The sequence below is a fragment of the Myotis lucifugus genome, unplaced genomic scaffold, assembly GCF_000147115.1.
Source record: "Myotis lucifugus unplaced genomic scaffold, Myoluc2.0 scaffold_1, whole genome shotgun sequence".
NCBI classification, from domain to species: domain Eukaryota; kingdom Metazoa; phylum Chordata; class Mammalia; order Chiroptera; family Vespertilionidae; genus Myotis; species Myotis lucifugus.
This window is the reverse complement of record NW_005871049.1, coordinates 5,933,102-5,950,459: the sequence shown is the minus strand read 5'-3', so window position 1 is coordinate 5,950,459 and position 17,358 is coordinate 5,933,102. Positions and strand designations below refer to the sequence as shown.

The 17,358-nt window shown below is 40.5% G+C and overlaps 1 protein-coding gene across 1 annotated transcript in view; it reads right to left on the bottom strand.

The window, feature by feature from the left end:
- INTU (inturned planar cell polarity protein) overlaps window positions 1-16,827 on the bottom strand; it is a 58,711-nt gene extending 41,884 nt beyond the window's left edge. The window contains exons 1-3 of the mRNA XM_006081667.3: window positions 16,662-16,827; window positions 7,580-8,118; window positions 2,217-2,302 (exon numbers count right to left, since the gene is read on the bottom strand). Coding sequence (XP_006081729.1) covers window positions 2,217-2,302; window positions 7,580-8,118; window positions 16,662-16,807 — 771 coding nt within the window. The 5' untranslated portion in view covers window positions 16,808-16,827. The remainder of the gene's footprint in view (window positions 1-2,216; window positions 2,303-7,579; window positions 8,119-16,661) is intronic.
- Window positions 16,828-17,358: the final 531 nt, after the last annotated feature.

The following is a 17,358-nucleotide window of genomic DNA, read 5'->3' as shown; positions in this document are numbered from 1 at the left end:
CTAGGGAAGCAGGCATCACAGAGACAGGCCACATGGGCTGGAGCGTCTGTGAGAGCTGTACGGCTTTTCTAGCTGAGATTCTTGTGGGTGGAGAGGTCAAAAGCTAGGGCGTGATTCCCCAGAAATGACAAAAGGAAATGACTTAAAATAACAATTCACCAATTTTACTTTAGGCAGCAACAGCAACCTAAAATTTAAGGCTGGTTTGCTATGCTTCATGAAGAACAAGATACTTGAAAACCAACGTTAATGTTATACTTGGCACACACCAGCACTTTTTTCCTGTGGTACACAGACCTTTCCCCCTTACCATGACAAAAACTTAAACCAACACACACCACAGAACCATCCATTAAAATTCTTTAAGGAACGATTTTAGCCAGCATTCTTCCAATTTAAGTAAAGTTGGCTCTATATTTCAAAGATAATTATACTTCAGCAAGACATTTTGAAAAAGCTTACATGTTAAGTAGCTATAAGTGTCAGGAAATCTGGTTGCCTTGATGAAATAATAAAGGGTGAGATAGATAACCAAGTGAAGAGTTAAGAGTTAGCTATTTTTAAAAAGGGGATTGATATATGTAAATATGAGGATATTATGTTTTATGGGAAAAAACTTTTAAGAAACATTTAATATAAGGTAGTTTATATGAAGCTTCTCATAAAAAAAGATTCCTGTTGTTCCTTCATAGACATTCACCTATGACACATTTCATGGTTCCTCATTTCCTGTCTCCCTCAAAACTGTTTCTGATTGGTGCAATTTGCCCATCCTTCCTTTCCTCCTTCTCTCCCAGTTCAGGAGAGGATGTGTCTTTCCTCAGGTCTAGGGACGTGCTCACTGTAACTCCTCACTTCCCAAATCTTGTTGCTTTAATGACCCCCTCTCTCTACTTCTATCTCCAACTCACACCATTTAACAAGCAAACTCTCTCCTCCTTGGTCCTGTTCTCTTGGGCAATCTCACTGAATTACTGAGTACAGAACCTGGAAGGCATCTTGGACTCCTCTCTGTCCTGCAGGAAGTACCGTCCTCCCACATGACTTAAATCTAATCTCCTCTTCCATATCCCCAGCCAACGCCTCACCTCAGGCCTTAATCACCTCTCTTTTGGACCACTCTGAAGCTGACCACCTGGTTTCCCAACCCCCACTCCCATCCAGAGCAATACATTCCTAAAATGCAAATCTGCTAAACTTCTAGCACTTTCATTTTACATTTCCAAAGATAGATAAATTTATATAGAGATAAAGTGGGAGGAAGGGAGAAAGAGAGTTTTAAGAGAAGGCAGTGAACATAGAGAAATCTTTTTTTTTTTTTTTAAAGAAAACAAGGGATTTCCATCATGGGTTCTATTGTGTCAGAGTCTCAAGTTAGATGCAGATAAGATTCTGATTTATCAGGGATTCTGCTCATGCCCATCAATCCCAAAACTGCTTCACGCTCTCTCTCACCTAACAGAGTCTCCAACCTACCTGAAGCACATCCTCCTCCCTAGCCCTCAAAAGAGAAAGCGAGTTCTTGATGCTAACAAGAGCAGAGCATTCATAAATATGAGGTATAGCACTTTCAAAATACCTGAAATGACATTTTCAAATGACCTGAAAATGTCACCTCTGACACAGAATATCAGTGCTTTGAGTAGCAAAAAAAGAGTTTTATTTTTACCTATAATGAATGGAAGGTAATTCATTACTTAGCTAAACAAAAACCCAGGAATAAGGCTAAACTAGATAACAGAAAAATCAAGAAAATAGTATGGTTTAAAATAAATAAATAAGTAAAGAAGTAAATAAATAAATAAATAAATAAATAATAAAAAGCACAGGAAAAACTTGATAGCAATAATGACTGTGGTAAGTCAGAGCAGAGAAAGTTCCAGGACTGTTTAGAATGACGTTTCCAGGAGCGGGAGTTCCATCAGCACATAGGGTAGTTATAAGGGCAGACCGGTCATTGTATATGTTTTTATTATTGTTCTTCTTCCTCCTTTACTGAGGATGAGTTTCACTTGTGGATATGATTCTCTCTTTTAAGAACAATCTCCAAAAGCTAAGAATGTTAACAAGATCTAAATATTTTAAATACCCAAGTATGTAAGAACTCCTCCATTATACACGATAATTTCCAGAATCTTAAAACAAAAAGAAAATAGCACAAGATGCACTCATCTTACGTTAATTCATCATAACACCCAGACAAAGAACGTCCATACCTGCGTAGGCCCAGGAATGCAGGACAGAACTCTCTCTATGTTCTCAGAGGTCACATCAACATCGTTCACAGCAACAAGGACATCACCTGAGAAAAGAATAACAATAAAAGACAGTCGTGGGAATATCCCCAAACCAAAAAGACCTAGAACTGGAACATTAAAAACCACCTATTCTGACCTCTTTAAAGTACAGTGGAAAATATGGTCTAGACATTCAAGGGCTTGTCCAAGGCGAAAAAGCTCACTAGTGGCAGAGCTAATCTTCCATTCCACTCTTTCTTAAACTACAATACAGACCAACATGGTACTGCGACTGAATACAACCCATGAATATTATAGAGATGAATATTCTCATTTTTTATACCATTGGGAGAATTATGTAAAGCCGAAGGCCAAATGGAAATCTGCAGCATTAACCAAGTATTGCACTTAACAAAACTGAATCTAACCACTTATACTCACAGTGAAAATATTCAGCTGAAATTTTAATTAAATACATGTGGTACGTCATAACTCAATATGCTGTGAATTCACTGTTATTGATTTGTGTCTACACATAGCTCTTTTTTTCAAAGGCCCCACCATATCAGAACCCATCGCATGTTTGGTAAAAATTTCCTTTGCCGTGGCTTTTCTTTAAATGTGTATGTTTATAAATCTGGGGGGATTAATATAATAAAGATCAATCTTAAAATGGAAATTTACATTCACAACATAATTAAAGGTAATATCAAAACACCAGTAAGTTATATAATAGAAATATATACATAAGGTTATTTCTCATCATATTTAAGTATATCATTATGAAACTGATCAGTAATTCATATTCATCCATTAATTAATCCAATGAATATTTATTGAGCACCTACTGTGTGCCAGGCACTGCAGATAGAGAATTGAATTAAACACACCAAAATCTCTAAACAGAACTTAATACTCTTTGGGGAAAATGGATAATAAACATATATATGGATAAAATAGTGTTGATAGACAATTTTTCATCGGTCTCCCATGTTTTGTCCATCTTGCAACCCAAGGCACTGAAAGTCTTTGTTCTGGATTATCTTTTCAAAGATGTTTGTATAGAGAACAGCCTTGGATGACGGAGATAGTGTCTCTCTTCAGAGCAAAGGTCAAGTCTGTTCAATGTGCAGTATAATAAGGATAGTGTCTCCCTCAATATCTTATTATTAATAACTAGAGGCCCGGTGTACAAAAATTTGTGCACTGGGGGGGGGGGAGGGGGTCCCTCAGCCCGGCCTGTGCCCTCTCGCAGTCTGGGACCCTCGGGGGATGACCACCTGCTGGCTTAGGCCTGCTCCCCAGGGGATTGAGCCTAAGATGGCAATCAGACATCCCTCTGGAAGCCCAGCAGCCTCGGGGGATGTCCACTTGCCAGCGGGGAGCAGACCTAAGCTGCAGTCGGACATCCTTAGTGCTGCTGAGGAGGCAGGAGAGGCTCCCACCACCACCGTTGTACTGGCAGCCATCAGCCTAGCTTGAGGCTGAGCAGAGCTCCCCCATGTGGGAGCGCACTGACCACCAGGGGGCAGCTCCTGCATTGAGCCTCTGCCCCCTGGTGGTCAGTGTGTGTCGTGACCAGTCATTCCCAGTCTTTCTGCTGTTAGGGTCAGTTTGCATATCACCCTTTTATTATATAGGATAGAGGCCTGGTGCATGGGTGAGGGCCGGCTGGTTTGCCCTGAAGGGTGTCCCGGATCAGGGTGGGGGTCCCACTTGGGTGCCTGGCCAGCCTCGGTGAGGGGCTGATGGCTGTTTGCAGCTGGTCACACCCCCTTCAGAGTGGGGGTCCCCACTGGGGTGCCTGGCCAGCCTGGATGAGGGGCTGATGGCTGTTTTCAGGCTGGCCACACCCCCTTTAGGGTGGGGTCCCCACTGGGGTGCCTGGCCAGTCTGAGTGAGGGGCTGAGGGCCGTTTTCAGGCTGGCCGGGACTGAAGCTCCCAGCCTCTCCTTTTTTTCTTTTTCTTTTTATTCTGGGATTTATTTACCTTCTATAATTGAAACATTGTTGCCATCACTGGCGCTCCCAGCTCTAAGGCTGTGGCCGGCTGAAAGCAGGTATCTGGGGTTTGTTTAGCTTCTATAATTGAAACTTAGTTGCTTTCAGAGCTCAAAGCCGGGCCACGGCAGGCGGGGAACCTTGGCTTCCTCCATCACTGGAGCAAGCAAGCCTCATGCTCGCTTCAGCTGCGTGGCTGCCGGCGCCATCTTTGTTGGCAGTTAATTTGCATATCACCCTGATTAGCCAATGGGAAGCGTAGCGGAGGTACGGTTAATTACCCTTTTGTCTTTTATTAGATAGGATTGTTCTTTATAGAAGATTTATCTTCCCTAAGGTCAAAGTTCCTCTCCCTTTAATGCAACTCACTATAGGTATGTGTTTAGGTGTCACCTGGCCCTCCTCATGTCACCCCGGGAATGAGGATTGGGGAATAGGTGAAAATGCTGTTCTTTTAGCTACTGTTACTCCTCTCTCTCCCCTCTCTGCTTCCTCCCTTGCTCTCCTTGACCTTCTATCACATGGGGAAAGGGTTAAGTGCAGAGTGAGCAGGTGGGATTCCTTAGGTCATTATGTGATGGTTTTCAATGGCCTGTACTAGGTTCAGATGCTATTCACTTCACAGCTCTGAAGGTGTGGGCACTGAGTCACTATGATGGTCAATTACTGAAGCACTTTGAGCAACCTGGTAACTTTTCTTAAAAGAACTTGTAAACTAAAATAAACTTCCAACTTCAGTTCAACCTTGGGAAGAAAAAAGCAACATTTCCCCCCGCCCCCTCCCCATTTTTTAAAACAGGAGACAAGTGTACTATATCAAATTATTTATAGCTGCAGTGATTTTTTTTTAAAGAAAAGGAACAATGAATACTATCAGAGTATTGATGCAAAAGAAACCCACTTCTGGACCATTCTATCCAGGTGTTCTGTTGTCCATAAGATGATCAGAACACCTAAATGGTGACCCCATTTAAAACTTGTTCCTTTAAACTCAAACTCCACTGGAAAATGTCCCAAATAACTTTTCTCCCAAATCCTAATGGATACAGTTCTGCAGTTGAGTGTTTTAGGGAGTGTCACCTGAAAGCATCACACTTAAGAAACCTCTAAAAGTGGGAGACACGTATCATCATAAAATATATGAGAATAAATTTTAGAGCAAGTGTAGTAAAATCTTTTTAAATGTTTAGTAGAAAAATTTCTTTCTATAAGAAAGTGTTACATCTACTTCTTATTCTCCCAGATACTTGTTTTCCTCAAGTTTTTCCGAGCACTTCCGTGAAGGGACTCAGGCTTCCTGGACCTCACAGCACTGGCAGCCTGAGCTGGGAATTGCACCGCGGCCTCCTGGTTCAGAGATGGGGGCTTAACCACTGCGCAGCACTGGCTGGACTTCCATTCGCTCTGGTCTGGGGGTGGGGGTTGGCTACAGGAGTCCAGGAGCTACCAGCTGACTGTCAAACTTGAAGAAAAACCCATGAATAGAAATCTAAAAAATAAAGTGCAAGTCCTTGGCAGAAGGAACAGCAAAATGGCACCTATAAAGGCAGCAAAACTTCCAAGACCCCAGCAAAGAAGAATCAGAATAGAGATCTGCTGTCTTGAAAGGAAAGAAGGAAGCCATCAGTCTCACTGTGCTAACCAAGCACGTCAGTCAAAGGAGGGTCCTTCTCCTGTGAGACGAAGGCAGCTACGCCAGCAAGCTCCATCACCCGGGCAGTTTTCAAGATCCTCCGTCCTGTGGGTTACCTCACAGTTCAACCACAGACCGCAGCGTGAAGGGAACTATGACAAATTTCCATCACAGAAGCGCTTTGTGGGATTAGCAAACCCTCTATGACATTGAAATAGTCTGTTCTTTATTCCTAAAATACATAACTTTAAAAACATAGAACATAACCATAACAAAAACTTTTGAAAAAGCAGAGAAAACAATCACCCATACTGTCCCTATACTAACCCAACACTATTAGCACTTGTTGTATTTACACTGACTTCTAATTATTCTCCCTGTACATTTTCTTTTTATATAGTTACCTCTGTGCTGCATAACAAATCACCCAGACTTGGTAGCTTAAAGCAACAATCACATTTAACTATGTGCGTACTGATTTATTGTGGTTGTCACTTTGCAATATATACAAATGTCGAATCATTATGATCCCACCTTTTAAGTAAATCACATAGGACCACATAAGCTGTAGTCACAGGCCCACCCAGATTCAGAGGGCTGGGCGGGGAGACACACAGACTATAACTCTCCGTGGGACAAGGATCAGCATGACATTGTAAGAGGAGAATGTGGGGATCTCGTTGCAACCCTTTGTAACACACACTTGGTACAGGTGCCCTTCCTACTCGAGTCCTCCTTGCAAACCCCTTTCATGGCACTTACCACACTGTGTGAAACTGTCGGCCTATTTCTGGCCCGTCTCTTCCACGACAGTATGAGCTCCACAAGAGGAGCATTTGGACCATTAATTTTTGTGGTCCTGGCACCTAGCAACAGATGCCCAAATAATTATTTGTCAAGTCAAATTTAGACATAATAAAAATATGTTTTTAAAGTATCAATAAAAGTTCCTTTATTTAAATCTCTGAGGCTAGATCAACTTAAGACTGCCAGCTTCTAGCATTGTTAATACCGTTAAGTTTTACTAATAACATATTCTCATCTGTGTCTAATTTATTTACAAGTAATAAAATTACTACTAACTCAAACATTATCTACAACAGCTTAAAATGTATCACTAACACAAAATGCTCATCTTAGTATATATTCAGAAAAACTTATGGGTTTATTTTTCCCCCCTCCAAATTGGTGGGATGTTTTATGGCAAGCACCCTTAAAGGGAAATTTATGTACACCACCACTGCTGTTAAACATGCCAAATGAAACAGTTAAAACCATTCCAAGATCTCAGTGCATTCAAGGGCAAACATACAATTTTACAGTTCTTTTATTCATAAAATTATATATTTTTGTATAATGTTATTGGATGTGTCATTCAACCCTAAATTATCCCTGTACAATCAACTTATTTTCTTTTACTTTTCAGTAAATATAACCAAGATGACCAAGTTATATCATTCAAAACTCAGAAATTAGTTAAGCTGTCCCCTGGCCTAAGCAAGGCACACAAACATATTCCAGGCACTAAAGCGTTTATTTTCAGAACACCGTGCCTGGCTTAACAATTTCACTACTGTCCCAAATATCGTCAGGGAGTCCTTAATCCGTTAAGACCCTGGCTATAATTCTGTTTTGATCGTGTTCCTCACTGGCATCTTTAATCCCGTGTCTCAGCAAACAAGACCTGATGTTTAGCCACAGCACTTACCAATTAACACCTGACCACTCTTCATGGCTGATCCTCCTGGCAGCAGGCCATGGACCACCAGCCTCTCCCCACCGGCCTGCTTCCCAGTTCTTCTCCAGCTCCACTTGGTCTGATGGATGATCCCAACCAGCACTTCCAGAAGCTTGAGCTGCTCTTTGGCTTTGGTGACTGTTAGCTTTTTGGGGTTTACATAGACAGTCACATCTTTGTACCTCTGCTGAACAATGACTCCTGTTTTCTGATTGGACTGATGCTTTAGAATGGAGACCGGCCCACTATCATTGCTCTTTTTTTTATTATGGCGCTTGGGTAAAAGTCTTCTGCTTCTTAAAATTTTGGTAAACCGCTTGAGTTTGGGTTCATACTTTTTTCCTTCTTTGTAATCATCCTCTTCAATAATAATCTCATTTTCACTGAACCTGACGTGATTCACAACAGGTGTCTCAGGAAGGAGGCTTTCTTCTTCGTCCTCACTCAGTTCCAAATAAAATAGCTCTCCATTTTTCTGCACGCTGTCCAGCCATTCAGGCTCAAGATCACTATGAAAAAAAAATAGAAAATATAGATAGCAGCCAAACATAAGAAAAAGTTATGCCAAGTTATGCCTGTCTAGCACAGGGGTGCGCGTAGGAGCAGGGAAATGGGAGATAGAAAAGTTATTTGATTATTAGAATCTCATTATTTCTAGTAAGTGAGTACCAAGGGTTTTTTTCTGGAGGATGCTTTTTGTAGAGCCTTGAAGAACAGGGGTTGGAGGAGAAATCCAAAAGATATAGTGATTGAAAAGAAAACAAATAAAAAATGAGATGGCCCCTTCTAGAATCTGAGTTTGTGTTTTTTTAAAAAAGAAATTAAGTTCAGCCCCTGTGTGGTTATTGTTCACATTAGACAATTTCACTGGACAATAATTTACATTACTAGTTGATCATGCATTGTATCCACAGATGTAAGCCATTTGGAAATTGTACATAAAAATATCCTATTTGCATAGAAATTTTTCAGCATGGCTGTTATGTTAAAATGAAAGCTAAAGACCAGTATTAATAGATGTTATTTATAGAGTAAATTTTCAAAACAGAAACATTCACTTCACCATGAATAAAAATCGTTGCTGAAAACCATTTATAATCATAGTTAATAATGATCACTTCTACAGCCTATAATTTCTGTAAAATCCCTTATTATGAATAACTGTAGTAGGAAAAGTAAACCACATATTACATAGTTCATCATGTGATTGTAAAAGAACTTTTAACTGGGAAGCAAACCATTGAAAGAAACAAAACTAGTGCTATTAAAAATGACTAAAAAACAAAAAATACTTACCTTAAGGTAACACACCTAATTACAAACTCTGCCCTATTCAATGTTATGAACATTTACCTTTCAAACTGCGATTCTTTAAAGCAAAACTGGTTCCAGTGGAAAAACTAACTAGTGGAGAGAGTCTTTTTAGAAACATGAGCTGTAAAATCCTGGCATGAAAGGGTATAATTTGTGTCCTAATCATTCCATCAGATAGAAGACAGTTTGGTTTTCTGCAGTATTAGCAACTCTCATTCTCTTTACTTAAAAATCTCTTTTTAAATACTATGAAAATCAATAAAAAAAATACACTATTCTGTTTGTTGTTCAACTCTGAAACTAACGACTGCCTTGGCCTGTGGGTGGTAATTAATACAGAATTTTTAACTGTGTAAGAAGAGGGGAAAAAGGTATAACTAGCCCCAAATATCAAAACTAGTATTTCATTGGCATTTGTTGGTTCTCAGTATGTGGCATCATTTTAGGCCACTAGCACCCACCACTTACTGCAGGTTATTAATCATATATTAGCCGTTCCAACCATCTCTACCTGGACCCACAGAAATCAGTATTTCACAACCCCAGTCCTGCTCTGAAGGGAGAATCTAAATTTACATTTAAAATGTAAATACCATGATTACACACAATCACTTATGAAGATACATTATCAATTTAAACAATGAATGAATTTATTTGTTTTATAATCTCAAATCTCACCCTTTAATTTGGCGTATTATTTGTATTAGAGATATACGACCCAAAAGAAACATTTCTACCTTCTGTTAAATGTGAAGACAGTTTTATTTTAATCTCTAAAATCTAAATGTGAAACCACTTTTAATTATGATTTTAAGAGCCATGCTGGTGGGAAGGGGGGGAGGGGGGCTTCCGTGAGTGGTATTCAATTGTAAAGCAAATAAACAGTTCCAGGCACTGCAGCAAAATCTAGATCTACAATGATGGAAACGGCATTCCTTCCTTTATCTAGTGGGGAGAGGGGCTGAGAAAGAATTCATGAAAATACACATGCTATGTACTAGAGAGGAGTCATCAAACTTAGCCAAAGGTTGAGACTGTGGTCAGGGGAAACTTCCTGGTGGATGAGACTCCAGAAGTGAGTTTTGAAAGAATAAGTGACCAGGAAGGGGAGCCTGGGGCGCTGAAGGGGAAGAAAAGAAATTTCCGAAGAGAAGGAATAGCATAAGCAAAAGCCTTGAGCGATAGTCTCCATGGCCAGTGTGGATAGTTAAAGCTAGGCTGTGGTGGCCCGAGTTTAATTCGTGAGATGGGGAGTGACAGAGGGAGTAGTCAAGTGCTAATTTTTTGAGGCTTTTGAACCACGGGAAAGGCCTTGGATTTTGTAGTGTAGGGCACTGGTAAGTTTACCTTTACATGTCAGATATCCTTGGATACGTCTACTTTGACAAGAAAACAAAAGAAGGATTTGAGGTGGACTCAAGAGATGAAACCAGGTAGAGGGCTTTTTCTATCATCCAGGCAGAGATGATAATGAAGGCAATAGTAGAAAAAATGGAAATAGGAAAAACATTTAAGAAAAGCTTGAAAATCACCAGGACTATGAGATTGATTAGATGAGTGGATGACAGAGAGGAAATGATGGATGTTGACTAGATTTCTAGTTGGTGTCTATACTTTCATGCATCCTTTTATTTTTATTTTTAAATATATATTTTCATTGATTTCAGAGAGGAAGGGAGAAAGAGAGAGAGATAGAAACATCAATGATGAGAATCATTGATCGGCTGCCCCCGCACACCCCACACTGGGGATGGAACCCGAGACCCAGGCATGTGCCTTGACCTGGAATCAAACCATGACCTCCTGGTTCATAGGTCGATGCTCAAATACTGAGCCTCACATGCATAGTTTTATGTATACACTAGACGCCCAATGCACGAAATTTGTGCAAGGGGCTGGGCCCTCGCAGCCTCAGCTTCGTCCAGAAGGTAGTCCAGAAGTACGTCTGGTCTAATTAGCATATTATGCTTTTATTATTATAGATATGCATAGACTCATTCTACACAAATGGGGACATAATTACCATACACATCATCTTCCCTTCTTACCTTTCACTGACATAAACAATGTTAAACATCTATGTTCTTATATAAAAACACATAGGGTTATTTTGTTATTGTTTTTAAAAAGTGGAGCCCAGCCAGTATGGTTCAGTGGTTGAGCATTGACTTATGAACCAAGAGCTTACCGGTTCGATTCTGGTCAGGGCACATGCCCAGGTTGCAGGCTCCCCAGTTGGGGGGTGTGCAGGAGGCAGCCAATCAATAATTCTCTCTCATCATTGATGTTTCTCTCTCTCTCCCTCTTTCTTCCTCTCTGAAATCAATAAAAATATATCTAAAAATAAATAAAAAGTGGAATGTGTATATCTATACACCTGTGTGTGTGTGTGTGTATATATTCATTTATCACTTAACAATACAATTTAGAAACCCTTAATGGCTGCATTAATTGTCCAATTAGAGATGTAACGAATTTGGTTATTCACCGACTGATAAGCTTTGTGTTCAGTTCCCTCCCCCCAACAATACAGTAACCATCTTTATGCGCATATACAGATCTTTACCCAAAAGAAAAGGCCAATTCCCATGTCCAACAACAATGAATACAATCCATTTTCTTAACCTTTAGATAAAAAAAATACTTCACTTTAAGACAGTGGTTCTCAACCTTCTGGCCCTTTAAATACAGTTCCTCATGTTGTGACCCAACCATAAGATTATTTTCGTTGCTACTTCATAACTGTAATGTTGTATCTGATATGCAGGATCGTCTTAGGCGATCCCTGTGAAAGGGTCGTTCAACTGCCAAAGGGATTACGACCCACAGGTTGAGAACCGCTGCTTTAAGAAGAAGAAGAAATTTTTAAAAAATTATAAGAAGGGAGATAAGCGAGACAAAAAAAAAGGCAGGAAATGAACTTAAGAGACTGCAAAAGAAGGTATTGCATAAAGTGAAAACAAAATTAACCGAGAAGACACAGAGACCTTGGATCTTTGTGTAGCTACTCCCCATTCCAGGAGATGGACTTAATGCCATGCTACCAAAGACCAGTGTGTGGAAAGTGAAAAACAGTAACCACAGCGAAACCTGGCTGACATGACCTTAACTAAGAGGTGCAGGCTATGAGAAACAAGGAAGGACTGAGAACTGTCACAGAACACCGGGCACTAAGGAGACTTGCTGACTAAATGCAACATGATATCTTGGATTAGATCCTGGGACAGAAAAAGGACATAGTAGAGGAATGGTGAAATCTGAAAAAAATCTGGAGTTTACTTAATAGTTAGGTACCAATATTAATTTCTTATGTGCTGAATAATGTGCCGCAGCTGTGCAAGATGCTATCCACTCAGGGGACCCACTGAAGGAAATACAGGAACTCTGTACTATCTTTGCAACTTCGCTGTAAATCTAAACTTACTCCAAAATAAAAGGTTTACTTTTAAACAGGAATTAAATTCAGATTTTTGTAATACGCGGGTCACATATAGGCAACAACATGGATAAGTCTCAAAATAATTATGCCAAGTAAAAGAAGACAAAAAAATAATTGTCCATACTGTATGATTCAATTTTTATAGAACTCTAGAAAAGACAAACTCATCTCTAATGACAAAAAGCAGATAAGTGGTTGTAAGGAGTGGGGGACCTGAGTAGTCTTAGGGAAGCACATGGGGAAACTTTTTGTTGTTGTTTTAATCCTTACTTGAGGCTATTTTTTCCATTGATTTTCAGAGATAGAGAGAAGAAGGGAGAGAGGGAGGGGAGGAGAGAGAGAAACATCAATGTGAGAGAGAACATCGATTGTTGCCTTCCGTACGAACCCCCAACTGGCAATCAACCCGAAACCTAGGTATGTGCCCTGATCGGGAATCGAACTGGAAACCTTTCAGTATACAGGATGATGCTCCAAACAACTGAGCCACACAGGCCAGGGCTCCAGTCATTCTTATTTTCAATGGAAGTTCCTCAGCTTTTTATAGCTAAATTATTTTTAAAAAGCATCCCAGTTTCTCTGTCAGTCAAGGCTTTCAACCTAACAATACAAAAAGTCACCTTGAAAAATCAAAGATCTAAGTCATAAAATTGTTAACTTTGGCCAAAATGAACTAACAAATGTTGCTTTAATTAGTTGGATAATTGTAAACCAAAGCAAAGAAATGTGGCATTGCAAGTAAATGTATAATTTCTGTTATTTCAATACTGAAACTAGGCACTGGTTTCCTCAACCCAACCTACCCACAAATATTACCTCAGAAGCTTCCCAAGGGACTTGCCAATGTGCCAGGTTAATAAAAAGCTTCTGCACAGCAAAAGAAACCATCAACAAAACAACAAGAAAACCCACTGCGTGGGAAAACATATTTGCCAATGTCATATCTGATAAGGGCCTAATCTCCAAAATTTATAGGGAACTCATACAACTTAACAAAAAGAAGATAAACAATCCAATCAAAAAATGGGCAAAGGATCTAAATAGACACCTTTCAAAAGAGGACATTCAGAAAGCCAAGAGACATATGAAAACATGCTCAAAGTCACTAATCATCCGAGCGATGCAAATCAAAACAACAATGAGGTACCATCTCACACCTGTCAGAATGGCTATCATCAACAAATCAACAAACGACAAGTGCTGGAGAGGATGTGGAGAAAAAGGAACACTTGTGCACTGCTGGTGGGAATGCAGACTGGTGCAGCCACTATGGAAGACAGTATGGAGTTTCCTCAAAAAACTGGAAATGGAACTCCCATTTGACCCTGTGATCCCACTTCTAGGAATATATCCCAAGAAACCAGAAACACCAATCAGAAAGGATATGTGCACCCATATGTTCATAACAGCACAATTCACCATAGCTAAGATCTGGAAACAGCCTAAGTGCCCATCAGTAGATGAATGGATTAGAAAACTGTGGTACATCTACACGATGGAATACTATGCTGCTGTAAAAAAGAAGGAATTCTTACCATTTGCAACAGCATGGATGGGACTGGAGAGCATTATGCTAGGTGAAATAAGCCAGTCAATGAAGGAAAAATACCACATGATCTCACTCATTCATGGATAATAAAGACCATTACAAACTTTTGAACTATAATAGATACAGAGGCAGAGCTGCCTCAAACTGATTGTCAAACTGCAGTGGGAAGGCCAGGGAGGTTTGGGGGGCAGGAGGGAGGCGGGTAAGAGATCAACCGAAGGACTTGTATGCATGCATATAAGCATAACTAATGGACATAAGACACTGGGGGGTAAGGGAGGCCAGGGGATTGTCAAGAGCGAGGGGGGGGTGGGGGGAGAAGGACACATATGTAATACCCTTTGTAATACTTTCAGCAATAAAAAAAAATTACACTTAAAAAAAAAGATATACTGCAATAATCTAAAATTTTCCTCTTATACAATGTCTTAAACAAATCTACTAAAAGTATGTCACCAAAAAGTACCCAAATTAAACTCATTTTGTATTGACAATCTCATGCAGTTCAAACTGGTTTTAAGTTACAAAGCATGTATGAAATAATGATAATTTCCAGAAAGAATCCTATATAATAAAAGCCTAATATGCTAAGTGTCTGGTCAACCATTCAACCAATCAAAGTGTAATATGCTAATGATCGGGACTGGGTGAGACAGGCTGGACACGCCCTGGAGCCCTCCCGAAGTCCCTCCCCGGCTGGCCAACCTCCTGTGTCCCTCCCCGGCCCTGATCGTGCACTGGTGGTGTCCCTCGGCCTGGCCTGCACCCTTTTGCAATCCGGGACCCCTTGGGGGATGTCAGAGAGCCAGTTTCGGCCCGATCCCACAGGCCAGGCTGAGGGAGCCCACTAGTGCACAAATTCATGCACCAGGCCTCTAGTATGCAAATAATTAACTAATTAGAACCCTGAAAGTTCAGGATATTTTATATGAATCAATAAGCAGCATAACTGCCTTAAAACCTTCATGCAGGCAATGAAAGACAATAGACAATATCTCTTAGCTTTGATGAGAAAGATTAGGTTCACCCCCTATTCCTTTGATCAAAAAGTTGTCCTGTCCAAGTTGGGAAGGCCACTTCTTGCTTTGGTGACTCTGCAGCTTAGGGAGGTAAATAGCTAATGCCACATGAAAGGAACAAAACTGCCAATCTGGTCAGGTCAACAAATCAACTCTCACATCCTACACACCAAGACTGGGCAGCCATAAAGTTTGAATCTTGGGTGGACTCAAAATATAGACCAGCAAAACATTTTACAATATAAGGATTTACTGATATTTATGATTAGAATAAAGACACTGGAACATGGAAGTGACCACTGAATGATTGCTATAGAAAGCTTAACAACTATTTTTTTTAAAAATTAAAATATAACACATATATACATGTATTCTGAATTGTGAAATGCTTTGCAGTGGTTCTCAACCTTCCTAATGCTGCGACCCTTTAATATAGTTCCTCATGTTGTGGTGACCCCCAACCATAAAATTATTTTCGTTGCACCTTCATAACTGTAATTTTGCTACTGTTATAAATCGTAATGTAAATATCTGATATGCAGGATGTATTTTCATTGTTTGTGACCCACAGGTTGAGAACCGCTGCAAAGTTTAAAGTAATGATTTTTCCTAACAAGGTCCTCAGATTGTTTGTTTCATAGGAAACAGATTAACTCATTTATCTTCATTCCACCAAAATCAGGGTGCCCCATTTGAAATAAGGTCTCCTAAATTACTACACTGATAATTCACAGTTGTATAGTTATGAACAAGTTACAGATTCTCTCTAGGCTAAAATGCAGACAAACCAAGACTTTGAGGTTTCACACTGTCTGTGGTTTCCATAGCAAGACCAAATGGGCTCTGTATAATCCATACTTCCTTCCAGCAGCCTTGATTGATAACCATAAATTTTCTCATTATTTTTAAATGACCACAGCAGAAGATTATGCAGAATATGTGATATTCTTAAAATTGTTCAAGCCTTGAAGAATGTAATCTGTCCTCATTAAGCCTATATAGTATATTAAGCAGCCATAAGTGATGGTTTTCTCCATGCTTCTAAAGACAATAAAAATGTTTTACATACCTATAGCTAAAAATAATTGTCACTCTTAAATACATATTAAATATAGTAACTGTTATTCCTAAATACATATAAAATATCACCCTAAAACTGACCATACATGGCAGTCCATTAGGACATCGATTTTCACCGGTGTGCCTCAAAATTTTTTAAAACAGATCACTGACTATTTAGTCAAAGGCACTGACTGCTTTTCCCTTCCAGTGGTTCTCAACCTTCTGGCCCTTTAAATACAGTTCCTCATGTTGTGACCCAACCATAAAATTATTTTCGTTGCTGCTTCATAACTGTAATGTTGCTACTATTATGAATCTGATATGCAGGATGGTCTTAGGCGACCCCTGTGAAAGGGTCCTTCTTTGGCGGTCGGGACACACAGGTTGAGAACCGCTGGGACTGTCAAATAAAAAAACGACAACAGCCAACACAACAATAGCCATCCAGTGTGAATGAATCAGAATTATACCTATTTTTTGTCAGATTGGCAAAATTTTTTTTGGAGTCCCACAGAATTTTAGTAATTGGCTGAGATGAAAACTGTTGAAAGCCGCTGCTATAGAAGGTAACTCAATCCCAACCAGTCAACACTCTGCAGTCCCCCAGCCCACGTGCACACTCTGGGCAGGGAAGGGATGGATTTAATTGTCCCTCTTCCAGAACCTTACTCGTAATCGCTACTCGCAGACGAATAGGAACTTGAGTCGCTGGCCCTATCTTCACGATAACCATCCTCTTCTTCTTTTTGCGAAGAGGGGTCTCCAGGGAGCCCGGAAGGGCTCTGACACGAACCGCACAGAGCCGAAGTCGCCATCAGTAAGGATGCGGCAGCTGAGAGCAGAATAATTCAAATCCCGCAGCCAGCGCGCATCAGGGCCGCCATGTTTCCTCCGCGAGAGACGCGGCAGAGGCCACGTGACCGCCAATCCTCGGCTGCCATTGGTGGGAGCTCGGGTTGCCAGGGAGACGGGGAAGCTTCCCGGGACAACTACGAAGACTGAGAGGAGCCAATGAGCTGAAACTTCTGGGAGGGCGTGTCGGAGGACTGGAGTAGCTAAAACTTCCCCGCGCGAGGCTCTCCTGAGCGCACTGCTGCGAATCGGATTCACTTACTAAGACAGGTGGAGAACCACTCGGTACCCCCCACCCCATTCCTTCCAGTTTGCCCTTTGTTTCTGCGCCGAAGCTTCAGAGACGCTCAGCCTGCGTTTCCCTTGAGGTAAAGGAAACTGCCTTCCGCCTTTCCTCAGGGCCTCTGCATCTAATCAGGGAATGGAAGCTAAGCAATACCCTCCAGGAGTTCATGTAAATACGCGCCCTCGTTTCTTTGGTATTCTTATTGTTTCGCATTTGCAAATATTTTCA